General features: G+C 35.7%; 1 protein-coding gene across 1 annotated transcript in view; it reads right to left on the reverse strand.

Annotated features, from left to right (window-relative positions):
- Positions 1-14,106, reverse strand: part of HCN1 (hyperpolarization activated cyclic nucleotide gated potassium channel 1) — a gene marked incomplete at both ends in the record, with an annotated part of 192,537 nt that overhangs the window by 86,859 nt on the left and 91,572 nt on the right. The window contains one exon of the mRNA XM_084225181.1: positions 2,253-2,414. Coding sequence (XP_084081307.1) covers positions 2,253-2,414 — 162 coding nt within the window. The remainder of the gene's footprint in view (positions 1-2,252; positions 2,415-14,106) is intronic.

Here is a 14,106-nt window from a genome sequence, read left to right on the forward strand (position 1 = left end):
AGGCACTTGGATACTTTTCGTGGATCAGTTCAGACAGATGAAACAGCTTTCAAGACAAGGCTTTTAGAAGTTCTTTCACTCTGCAGCCTGGAGCAACTAATGTGCAAAACAGAATGGAACTATGCACTGGAAGAGTAGGCTGGGCTGTGTCAGTTGAGGAGACACCATGTCATCCTTCCAACTTCCTTACTTCCTTTATTGACAGATTATCTGCAAAAGCTTTGACTTGCCAGTGACTTACATCTCGGAAAAACTAACTTTTTCTGGCTGAGCACCCCTTTGCTTGAATAAGTCTTCAAGCCAGTGATCACAATTAATAAGTTTAAAATTTTACTTTGCATCCAAACCCCACTACCAAGTGCAGTCATTTCAGTATCAAAAGCTAAAATTCAGCGTAGATTAAATTAGTATATGCTACAGTATACCAGGAGAGTAAAGTTTCCCACAGTTAGATTCTGAACGCACCACAAAAGCAGATCACCATCATCATCATCATTATCAACCTCCTCCTGTTTCTGCTATCATTTTAGAAGACTGATAGCCCATGACAGCCTCACTGTCTTTTTTCAGTGTTAGAGAATTCATTCCCAGAGCTGAAAAACAACTAGGAAATGTCTTGTAACACCATGACACATCTAGAAAGGTCTGTATGTTTCCCTAAGAGTGGTCTTAAATATGCTCCTGATTCCAGGCTGGCATCCCATCTCTCTTTCTCTTGCCTCTGGCCTAAAAGACTGCTTATGCTGTGAACTTTATATTCAAATTTCTCCCCAATGTTCTTTCAACATTAACAAATTCAGTTGCTGATAAAAGAAATCTTAGTGCTGCAATTTTCAGAAAGGATCTTCTCAAGTTTATGTGGACAGTAGAGAATATTGTTTCCATAAAAAAACTCTGAATGTGGGTAGGCAGAAAGAAGGGTCTGAACATGTGCATAGTGTGTACAGCTTTCTTAGGATTGAATGTAGCTCTTAAGGAGCGCAGAGAATTTAATAGTTTAGTGTTTTCTTAAAGTTAAATACTTCAATTAAGTGTAATCCAAGGCTTCCTTTCATTCGCTAGCATGATTTCCATCCAGATCTTTAAAAAGCTGGTAGAAAATTTATACTTTGTAAATGAATGGAAGATGTTAGAAAGCAGAACACAGGATATAGCAGAATGGAAAGATGTGCCAGTCAGCACTGTGGTGACCTACTTTTATTGTAGCAATCCCATTTTTGAAGATATGTCAGTATTTTTTTAGAAAAGCAGGCACAATGAGGCGTCAGCAAACATGCTGGTTATCATTAAAGATGTTGCCTGATGACTGCAAATACTTGTCTGTATGACTGACAGGCTTAGTCAAGGAGCTCCCACATTAATGTGCAGTATCATGTTCATAAAGGAACAAATACTGTTATGGTTCTACCGTAGGAATATGTGACACTGAGCAAGATGCCCATCTACAATAAAGGTGATGGTTTATGGATCCTAAGGTTACAAAAACTGGAGAGACATATATTTTCAGATCACCAATGAGAGAGCTGCTTGGGGCTTTTTGTTTTGGCTATAGACCCATTCCAACAATTTCACTGTATTTCCTATAAAAATGTTCTGTATACTGCCACATTATCTGACTTGATTAAAAAAAAAAAGTATTTTTCACAGCCATTGTCCTTTAAATAGAAAGTCATTAACTGTCCTTAAAAATAACGCACAGTCACATTCTGTCCTTGAACATTCTGTTCCCACAAAGAAAACTATCCTACAACTGAGTCTATTTATCTTATTTTACTCATAAAAATCTTGATCTGTGTGTTGGGAGCCATGGATTATTACATGACTCAGAAGTTTACAAACTGAGGATAACATTACATGAAACTAACACCAATAATCTACCTTCAGCAGCATTCTGAAACTATGGCCTAAACTGAAAGCAGTGGTGAACTGAGTGTTTCCATATTTCTTTTGGTGGCTTTTTTAGGGAATAAGGGTTAATAAACTAGGATGACTTTAAAACTTAAAGTATTTTCTCATTTACTGACAATGAGTCAATATCATTTTATTGACCATGAGGACTACAAAACAAACTTTAGTTCATTAGCAAGTGAGCCAACAAAATATGAAACTAACCTTGAATAAATTGCAGGGCAGCATATTATTAGGCATGTGTTTGCAGGGCAGCATATTACTAGGCATGAAACTAAATTCTGAAGCTAACTGTTTAGAAAAATAATGTTTAGAAAGCACAATGAAAAATGAACAATACTTACAACCATACCGTTTAGGGACACCCAGCAATCTGGTGGGAAATCCTGAAGTAATGGTACTAAAAACTGTAGACAACCATCCCAGTGGCACAGCAGGAGCATCATTCCAATCAGATTAAAGATTCTCACCACTGCACTGGCCAGATCGTATGTCATGTGGAAAATCTGCAGAAAAAAATAACAGGTGATGTACATGTTGCAAGTCAGAAATTAAACTGATTTAATTCTCATCAGGCAGGTTAAAGGAAGAGAAGTGTCATCCTGAACTTCTAAAAAAGGTGAGGTTTCTAAGGCAGGATCATTAATTTGAGCACATTAATTTTAGCAGAGAACCATACTGACACACCTGACTCTTGGCTGCATGCCAGAGTTATGTAAGCTCCTGAGAAAGGCATATATTGGATAGAAGTCACCCACTAAAGTGTTTTCTAAAAACCTCCTACTCCTTTCAATTGAAGCAAGACTCACAAATTAAAAAATACCTGGTAAAGCTAGTGATACCATTCCTTATCCATGACTTTGGTATTTAAATACCCAAAAGTTGTGGGAGATTTAATGACCCCTTCAAAAGATTAATTTTTGCATTTATTACCTTCTCAAATGCACAAAAATCTGAGTGAAGAAATAATACAAGAAAGTGTTACACTTTTTTGGCTTCTACTTCTATAATTTAATCCAATTTGTATATACCAGTTCACCAATCAAAAATGACAAAATGGTAGCTGATAGCTCTTAATAATTAGAATTTTCCTTAAAATTCTGATAATTCCGTGGCTGTTCATTGGCTACTGTAGTAGATAATTTCATATCAAACTAATACAGTAAGTTGGATTTCAATGTATCTCTCCATTCTTAAGACACAAACCATTTACATCTGAAAAATGTCTTACAGTAAATCACACATAAAATTCTCAAAAACAACAGAGACATCCTCAGGTTTCTCATAGGCAAATTTGCTGGACAGAATTTGCATGAGGAGCAGCAGACAACTGCTGATATAGTATGAAAAAATGCATTTAGCACTTCTCTGCTACACTGGTTTTAATGTACTTCCCATCTCTAAATACAGACATAATACTTACACAATTCAACCAACTAAAGATAAACATATAACATTGTAATATGCACAATTATCACTATGCAGCAGTTATATTTAGAAGCGGAAGAATGTGCAATTGGTGTTTCATTGAATTTTAAGCCTAAAATGCTATTTAGTAGTGTGGCTAGACATGGAAACCAGTGGATTTAGGACTGAAAACATCATATGGCTAGAGATATATGGGCATATTGGCACATGAAATTTTGCATTTTTAAATTAAAAAAAAATCACACATAAAAGAGGGAAAGTTTGTGTCCTAAATTTTACATATCCAAACTAAAGGCAGAGGTAAAGTATCCACATTGCAAATGAGTACAAGTACAAATATGGAGAGCACATTGTTCTGTCTTTAACTTTCCATTCATGGGAGTTGGCTGTTGTTTGAAAATGGCACTCTATATTCTGAGTCCCAAAATACAAAACCTGCATATTAGAAACATAATTCAGACACTAACACTCTGTGCAAAACATGTTTTTCAGTCTAGAGGATTGAAAGATAATGCATTCCAAATTTCAGTTCAATAGTCATTAGAAATAGAGGCTGGTAACATAAATCCTATCCAAATACTATCTACCTGCTGTCAAAATTGAGAAAATAACACTGATATTTAGGAGACTCTTTAAATGGAAATAAAGAGTCACTATTATGCATTTTACTTGCTATGCAATGTACTTATGTTACAGCCATTTCAATAGCTTCAGTTTCAGTAGCTGTTATGAAACAAAATAGTGGATGTGTGCACTGAAATTACTTTATTTTGAAGGATTGGAAAAAATAGCAAGGATTACTACTGGTTAGGAACACCAGCTGCCATTTAGGTTGTACTTTGTCAACATGGTTCCTATACTGCAACTGCAAAGAGCAGACAATTCCTGATCACATGAAAAGCGTTGGAACTTTTTCCCTCAAGTTTCCCATCAGGCTTTACTGTAAGACCCCCAGGGAAAGACCTGATTGTCAAAACTCTGGTCCAGAGTCCAAACCCCAGCAATCACATACACCCAAGGCTCCTGAATCCCCACCCTGACTCTGCCACCATGGGCTTAGGAACTGTGCTGCTGGGTTTGGGCTTTTCCAGGACTATTTCCTCTTGTCACTGTTTTCTTCAAAGTATTTGCATCATTACTGTGCCTCTGCCAAAACGGTCACATACTGCAAGAATGCTAGAAGGTTGGAAATTTTGTATGAAACCAAAGCCATTGAAGGAAATGACTGCCCACAGTCTGCATACAACACTGCAAACTTCCACCATTTCTGAAATGATTTGCTACAGAAGTAGCTTCTGTGAAGCTTAGTGTTAAGATGTTAAAAATGCTTGAACATATCCAGGATATGATCTAGACTGCATAACATGCTAACATTTTATCAGCATTTCAAACATACCATTCTTTTATTGCTTATCTTTTGGCTATATAGTCTAATATTTGCATAGTCTATCCTAATAACTGTGATGCCTCCGTGTTAAATAAGATTACTCCAACAGAAAAATCTTAAGCAAGTGTTGGAAAAACATTTAAAAAAATCTTTGCATTCCCACTATCCAGCAAATAGTATCTGACAGTTTTTCTTCAAAAAGGAACTTATGGAAATGTGTGTTTGTTTGGAAAAAAAAATTAAATACTGCAAGCATACACTGTTCAATGTAAACAATAATATTTGCCTGTGGTATTGTATTGACATATTTAGACTTAAGGGGTGGGAGGGGTGGGATGTGTTGATTTTTTTTAGACTATAGCCAAAATGCCCTGTGGCCTGAAGTCATATACTGCATGTTTAATGTTCTTCCATTCAGGAATTGATTGTGATACCATGAAACAGGAGGAGTAAAAGAAGCCACATTTTTATAGCTTTTTTTTGGTAATCACAAATTACAATTCTTGTATAAATGAGCTAAATCTCATTAAAAGTCTTAGGAGATATGTGTAGTTTTCTCAGAGATAAACAGGAGGACAGGAAACTAATTCCATTCATTTGAGGAAATGGTGGCTTGCCCATCAGCTGGTCCTCCACTGGGACAGAAATACAAGAAGACCACAAATCAGTTTACCTTGATTTTGAAGAACAGATGTGTGCTCAAATCTCTCTGTTTTAACAGGTTTTTTAACAAGATAGTATTCATAACAGAAATAATTCAAACTTTTGCACAAAACTAAAGTTAAGCTCCTAAGCCCTGCACTCACGTAGTTAAATATAAATGTTTGGTTATCATTAAACATTTACCATGCAAAAATGCCATGAAAATAAGAGGAAATTACAACTTCAAAATACATTTGAAAATCTGGCCACTTTATTTAGGTTCCTAATTTCATACCTAAATATTTAGTTTAACCAGAAAGAGAGTAAATTTTGGACAACAGATCTCTAAAAAAATTACTAGAATTACTTCAGATTACTCCTCATGAGAAAAAATTTAAATCCTCCTAAGAAATAACTCTTGCCAAAGTTTCATTTCATATAATAGGAAAAATTTCATAAATATTTCTCCTTTTAAATTACTACTCAACTTCAGTTTTTGTTATGTTTGCATGTGTTTGGCTATAGTACTGTCATTTTTCATAGTTCCCATATACTTGAAAGTTAAAAAAAAAAATCTAGCCTGTGAACTCACTTCTAAGAACTCATAATTTCTTCCTTTAATAATTTTACAAGCTTTTATCAATAGCCTGGAAACCTTAATTTTCTTCCTGAAAATAACTGACAATGCCTCTGACAATGGCTGAAATGGAACCACAGGTTAACAGTTTCCAGTCTTTTGGCACAATATTGCTCACAGAGAATAATAAATTGCTAAAGAAGTCAGACTTCACATGTTTTATCTCAGTTTTCACTCACACTTTATTAATGACTCTTTTTATTCCCACATAAGAAGCAGAAAGCAGACTATTCCTTCCTCACATTTATAATGGAATGTATGTATCAAATTGGTCCTACTAACTTTGATTTCTGAGCCTGAGATGGAAAACGTTCCAGTCTTACCAGCCCATGTGCTTAATTGCATTTTAGGGCTGTCATATTAAATTAATAGGACACATATAGTTTAACCAAGTGAATACAAATGCTGTTGAACTGCAGTCAGAGAATGCACAGGTTACCTTCTGAAAATTGGTATGTAATACTTGTTCAGCTTTGATTTTTAGTTCAGTTCAGAATCACACAGAACCACAAAAAAGATGGAAAAGACTTCCAAGACCAGCAAGTCAAACTTTTGTCTGAACTACCCTGCCAACTAGCCCATGGCACTGAGCGCCATATCCAGTCATTTCTTGAACACTTTCAGGGATAGTTATTCCACTGTCTTTGATCTACAGGTTCAGTTTATATAAAAATTAATTTTCATAAATCATCAGAATTTTATTCTGATTAAATGAAGGAAAAAAATTTGGAATTTCCTAGAAAAATTTATTCAAATCTCACCTCACTGAGGTCATGCAGACACCTCTTGTACTTCTCAGAAGTACTAAAGGTGCTTAGCATCATAAAGCTATCTCAGGTTTACTCTTCAAATGGAGATCTGCAACCTGCCTTGGGCAATATGCACTTGCACCTGTGGAATATGCAGCTCACCTGTGGTGAGCTGTGGAGTCTGGAATGTTAAAGAGCCACAGTGGGGGAAAAGGGAGAGCTGCTCATGTGCAGCTCTGGAAGGCATGCTGAAAGCTGTACTTACAGCAGTGGCCCTCCAAGCTAGACTGCAGGGCAAAATAACAGCTCAGAAAGTGACAAGGGTTTTTTTTTATTCAGTCTCTGGGTCATCCCCAAAATTATTAGTTTTATCTCTCAAAGCACCAACTAAACAGAGATTACAAACAGTAGGATCTGAATTCTCCTAAGTGAGCTGAATGTTTACTTTTAAGATAGTAGTTGCAACAAAGCTTCCCTGGAAATGAAATAATATAAAAGGGAGAGCATAATGCCTCTTTTTGAGCATCCATCTCTCAATCTTCTTCAAAGCACAAAAGGCAACCATGGCTTTTTTCTTTATCTATTTCATACTTGAAGAATCGACTTCAAAAGATATTCTTTATAAATATCACTTGGGATACCACAGGTCTGATTCAACTCCTACCAAAGCCAGTTTCTTTGAGAATTGCAGGTTATCACACTCTACACTGGAAATACATCTGCACAAGCAGATGTAAACATGCATTGATTGAAATGCCTGGCTGTGCCCTCAGGGTAACATTTTACACTCAACTGACTCCTGATATGTGTGCTTAATTTTATGATAAATAATACATCATTGATAATTCAGTAGTGGGAAAAGGTATATAGCATTATCAAATCCAATTGCATTTGTGACCTTAAGCTAACGACAAATGCAAAGATATGCTTCTGCTTTAGTTGGCCCTGAAGGTAAAACATAATAAACAGAGCAAACTATTTTTAATCAAACATAGTCAGAAAAAAAGAGCTGAGAATGGCCTATTTTATGTGACCTTTAAAATTTGTTACTTTCTAGATGGAGTCAGTCTGACATTAGGTTTTATAATAGGAGTCCCATTTATTCCAATTCAAGGAAATGTACAAATAGAAGCCAGCTTCTGCTGATCAAAAAGAACAGAACAACAAAATAGAAATGTGACAGGTTAAACCTGAAAGCATTAACAGAACTACTTTGCTGAAGGAATATTTAGGCATGACTTGAAAAGGTCACATATAACCAGGAAGCAACATTTATTTACCATATTTAAGTCCTGCAATATTTATTTACCATGTATAAATTCTGCAAATACCATATATAAATACTGCAAATTGGCCAATGCTATACTAAATATTAACTCTCACACAGAGGGCATGACTTCACTCTCAGAATGTGTGGTTTTGTTATCCTCGTGTGATAAATGTGTGGGACCTGTCTTGACATCTAAATAGAGAGGAGCAGTGACTTGTTCTCTACACAGAAAAAAGCAAGCAAATGCCACAGGATTCAGGATTCTGAAAGAAAATCACCAGTGCTAATTCTCACTTGTTTCTAGAGAGGTGGAGGTCTCATTCATCACTTAAACTGATGACACAAAGTACCTTGTTAGACTAAGCAGTCTGAAGTGAAGCAAAGTAAAAGCAAACCAAAAGCATTTTGCAGCTGTCAGAAAGACATAAACACAGAATACAAACAGCCTGCCTCTGTGACAAAGTTCAGCTGTAAGTCCTCTGAAGTCATGGTACCAAACTGAGTGTGACCATATGGCAAATAACACTAGAAATGTACATGAACATGGAGACTGATAGTTGTGGCAGCTAGAAGTGTAGGTCTGCTCCCACTTCAGCATTATTTCAAGCATCAGCATCACCTGAACTTCAGCTCAAATTTCTTGATGGGTCAAATATTTCCATTGGCAGCATCACTGAACCCTAGCTGGAGAACTCTGAGTGTTGAGCTGAGCTGGAAGGGACACTTATTTTCTTCCATAATTATTTATGTCTTAAAAAGAAGGCAGCTAGGAGATATAGCCAGTCTGTAAATGGCCCAAAATATTATTTTAGATTTTTCTTACTAGCTGAGCAAGAGAAACTGTTTCTTTTATTAATGTGAGAATGTACTTTGGCAGCAACAAGAGAAGAGAAATAAGTTATTCCCCTTCAGTCTTTGCCAAGGCAGGGATTTCCACTATGCTAAAAAGGCAGTTGAACAAGCAATGTGAATCCTAAAAAATATCACTTCCTACATTTTTCAAATATCAGATACCTGCCTGCATCTTTAGAAATTAGTATCAGATTATGAAGTCTATATTCCCCAATTTTAACACACTCACACAAGCAGTTTTCATAATTAGTGGATCTGAAAAAAGCAATAAATACCAGATTTACATTTACTAAGAAATCTACAATAAAATATATCTAATTAAAAAAAAAAAATGCAGGGAGAACCCTAGGAAGTAGCAAATTCTTCACAAAAAATGCACGCTTGATAAAATTATTCTACAACATTTTTGATCATTCAAGTCTCTCAAACCCTGAACTCATTTTTATTTTCATTTTTAAGGCATAACTTTGGTGGCAATTACACTCTAGCCTCAGCACACTAGGTCTTTTCCTAAGAGACAGGTATTTAGGAGAGAGAACAGAGCAGTGCCCTGACTGTAGCTTACATTGAAATGGGTGGAAAATTATCCAGTCCACAGGCCCCTGGATCAAACAGTTATTCAATCAAAATTAATAAACACAGAGCAGCTACAATGCTTTCTATACATTTATAAATATTTTTACAATTATCATTTTACAAATGGGACACATGCATCAAACTTCTTTCAACCTCACTATTTTCCCTACCTTCTTTCTAAAAAAAATTTTAAGGTAGTAATATTTTTATCTTCCCATCTCTGTGAATACAAAATGAAATCAGATACTTTTTAATAGTATATAAAGTACTAGAAGATTGGATATACACAGAAACTTGGAATTTTTTACATTTACAAAAACTATATCTGAAACTATTGTTGTAAAACAAATTTTTCACTAGATCTGTATGTCATACGTCTCAGCAGATGCAGGTTTGGGAAGCAAAGGGAAGTGAGTGTAGAAAAGCCAAAGAAAGTTTTCCTCTAAGTATCACTTTGAGATTTAAGTGGATGGTTCATTAAGCACAGTTCTTTTTACTGATGCCTTCTCCCAAACTCACATTGCCACAAAGCTGAGCTTCAAATCAATTGTCTTAATTATAATATGGTAGTGTAATGATCTCATTGAAAACAATGGAAATAATGAAGAATATTTCTTCTGGGGAATTTAAATTGATGTCTTTCTGAAGCTGATGAGGTTAATCTTCCAAACATGGAAATAATGGGCAAGGAATTGAAAATTAAAGTAATTATGTTAAATTTCCTGTGGAATAAAAGTTCTGAGATGAAACTGGTTCTAAATGCTTTCTTTTAATAGCATGCAATACCTTCCCTTTGAAAAGCCCAAGAATTGTTGTTCTATGAGGCACAATTGTTTTAGTGTTTATAGATTTGGGTTGTTAAGAATAAATTTAAGCTGTGAATAAAAATATGCAAAATTCCACACCGTATTGGAATCTGAATTTTGTTTTTGCTAGTAATTTAATTGAATAGTTCATAGGCCAATAGTTAAAAAAAACCAACATTATCAGTACAATTCAAGGTAGTTGATTAGTGCATGATATTGCATGAAATTTGGAACTGTTCAGCAGCTGAATGCTTAAGGCCTTAAACACATGAAATTCATTTGCTCTGCTGAAAATCATAGTCACTTATGTCACAGTAACTCAGAGGCATAAAAATCCAGGAAATAACATGTAAAAGAACATATGTGGATAAATAACTCTTCCAGAGAGGAATCAGTGACTTGTGGTCTAAGCCAATGTTTCACAACATTGACAAATTATTCTAAAAATTATATGGCTAATTGAATGAAATTATAGAGAACCTTTTTTGTAGGAAATGAAGATCACTGTGCAAATGAAGTTTACAGTTAAAATCTTCCTGCCACTCAAAATCACACGGAGGACATCTTTTACAGTTTTAAAGGTTTAATTAAAAAGATTGCTGGGCAGGTAGAAAGAACACACCAGAATCATAATCTTAATAATTTGAATCAAAAATCACCAGCAGAATTTAAGAATTCAGTTGCATGATAAAGAGCAACATACAGCCAAAGAACCAAACAAAACCAAACCAACAAACAAAAACAAACATACAAACAAAACAAAAAACCCACCAATATTTTAAAGAAGTTGCTTCGGAAATTTGCAAGTGATAGTCTCTCTTCAAAAATACTATTTATTTGATTTTTATTTGATTTAGTACATAAAACTGAGCTGAATTTTTCATATGCTGAATTATTCTATTTTTCTGTGCTCAACAACTGAGAAATACATGGCTATGATTATTAGGAAAAGAGAGAGTATGCTTGCATGCACACAAATATGATTTGCTCACAGCCCTTAATACTCAAATTTTTTACAGGTAGCCTGTCATCTTAAAAAAGTAAGAGATTGAGAAAAAAAATCCAGGAGACAAACCAGACATATAGGTAGTATTAGAAAAGAGGAAATACAGGAAGAAGAAACAAGTGTTCTTTCATGGTCTTACTTGGTTTTTTTTGATTTTTATGTATTTTCTATCTATTTTAAATTGACACTCGTGTCTGATGACTAAAATTTGTCTGCATACAATACAGAATCAACTTAGATTTTACATTTTAATGTTAGCAATTTTAACAATGAAAGGCTGAAGCAGGGCCATTGTGTCTAGACTTTTTCCATTGTTTTTTGATAAAATAAATCAATATTAAATCATTTAAAATTTCAACATGGTTGTTTTATTGTGCTAAGGTATTTTGAAAAATAAAACTGTTTTACAAAGAAAACTGTTAGTGTACAGCAAGCCTAATGCATAAGTTCCTTTCATAGTATTTACTATAATACAGTCTCTCAAAATTTACATTTGGTAACTTTTTTTTTTAAACTAGTATACCTCATTAACCACTATACCTAATGAAAAAAGATGGATCCACTAGCTGCACTTTCCAAAAGCTGGCACTGGTTCCCTACTAGAGCTCTTGCTGACACTGGAGTCACCCCAGGTGATCACCTGAAGTCCCTCTCCAGAGATTTGGTCCTAAGATTTCATCGTTCCAGTCAGATTTATGTGACTGCCCAGTCTTGAGAGAGCTGCTGCTGAACACTACACAAATACACATCTTTTGCACAATTAATGGCTTTCAGCTGGCCATTCATGTTGTGGTAGACCACACACCATTGCTTCTCCCAGGAAAACTTCTGCCCTCTCAACTATTTTGATTTCATGTATCAGCATTTCTGCTGAACATTTCTAGATGTCATTGCCAGACCTAGTTCAGACCAATATTTAAATCCAGCCTGCACCTGGGGACAGGAACAACCTTCTATGCACTCATTCCTTTCACTCTTGCACAGATATACTGCCAGGGATTGTCTGTGGGATTGTGTGCAGCCTTTCCCAGAGTATCCACATGGACATCAGAAAAATCAGCTGTGTGCTGCTCCACAGAACTACATGCTTCATCCTGGGTTCTGAAAACCTGACAGGTTTAGCAACCAACAGTGAGCTCTTTCTGGTAAATATCCTGCCCAGACCACAATGCTGAAGGCACAGTAATTTAGGCTGCTTTCTCACAGCTTGTTATTCATAAAAGTGACAGAATTTCATCTGCTTTCAAGAGCAATCCATGCAGCCTTTAACTCTCTGACCCCCATCTCCAGTTCCAACCTGTTAGAAGCACACCAGCAATTAAAGCACCCTCACATCAGGATGGCTGGTGCAGGTCTGTGCTTCTGTTAGCTCCTCCTTGACATCACAGGCCACGGTTCTGTGCTGAAATACTGCAACACTGAGCACAAAGCAAAAACATTTCTCATTTCACACCTCTTTTGAACCAAATGCACTTCACTTTTTGGTTTCTTAGGGGGATTAGCATGCTAAGCCTCGCACAGCCTTTTTGCTATGGCCTCCTTCTGCTTCTCTCTGTCTCCAAAGTGCAGCTGGAATCAAACTGGCTCATGAGCAGCAGCATAATTTATACATGGCAGTCTGGCAGCCAATGGAAAAGATGTGGCGAAGCAAAACTGCAGATTAAGAACTTGAAGCAAACATGCCCTTCTTTGAATTATCTCATGTGCCCCCAATTTTTTTAATTCTTCCTCAAACAGAAGGAAAACTTTGGAACATTTTCTTGGGATATTTCCTTGGAATCTTTGATTCCATTTACATTGCTGTTCCCAGAACTTCCTTCTTGCTGGCTGAATGCATTCCTTTACAATACAGGCTGCGATCAACTTTCTCACTTCTCCATCAGTCTTTTTCTCTCTAGTCCTATTTTACAGCACTAAGCATCCTGATGTTTTCCTTTTCTGGTTTCTCTAGGCTGCTTACATTTGAAAGAGAAGAAAGATTTCTAAAAAATAGAACATAATTATTTTTAAGAAAAGAGTATCCTTACTTTCCTTTTGCCAATTATAAGCAATTCCAAATGAGTACAGATTTTGGCTCACTTTGTATTTTGAAAGGCAGATTCTTCTGTTACTAATCATCTGGAGGGAAGCTATTTACTTTCAGTAAGTAGATGAGACTTTCCCATAATTTCTGTTGTTTTCCAGAGCATCCCCCCCTAATTGTTTTCCAGAGTATCCCCGCAGTACAATTTCAGTTCATCCATTCCACGTTCTAGTTTTTCTATAACCTGTCCCTGTGCCATATCCTCTTTTTTTCTTTTATACACTCCAATAGAGAACATGAATACTATATCAAAAAATACTCATAAAAGATTCTCAAGTCCAGAATAAGTAACTCTTCCAATCCTTTTTTTAGAATTACTGTACCCAATGGCTACTATGAAAAGGTCAGTAGTTCAACTACGACATTGTAGCAATAATGCCAACTCTGAGCCAGTATTACTGCGATTTAGGTTACCCTGCAAAACCTGTGATTCACTTTAAAATATCCTTTGGGTTGTTCATATTAGCACACCCATCAATCTTCCCTCAGAAACTGATGGCTAAAAATTGTTATTAAAAAATAAAAAGAAATTAGTTATAAGTCTGAGATATTTGCAAAATCACTCAACTCCAGGAAATGGGACAGAGAAAGAAAAGCATTATTTTAAGGCCTACAATAAAAATGCAAGAGTTTGCAAGTTTTCAATGATATTTTAATCATCTTCCTTTTACTAACTTAATCCTAAATTACAGGAACCCTTTGTTTCCAGAAGGCTAAATCCTGAAGCCATTTATCCTGTGTGCTCCCTGCGCTGCAGATTAC

The sequence above is a fragment of the Fringilla coelebs genome (assembly GCF_963513975.1).
Source record: "Fringilla coelebs genome assembly, chromosome: Z".
In the NCBI taxonomy this organism is placed as follows: domain Eukaryota; kingdom Metazoa; phylum Chordata; class Aves; order Passeriformes; family Fringillidae; genus Fringilla; species Fringilla coelebs.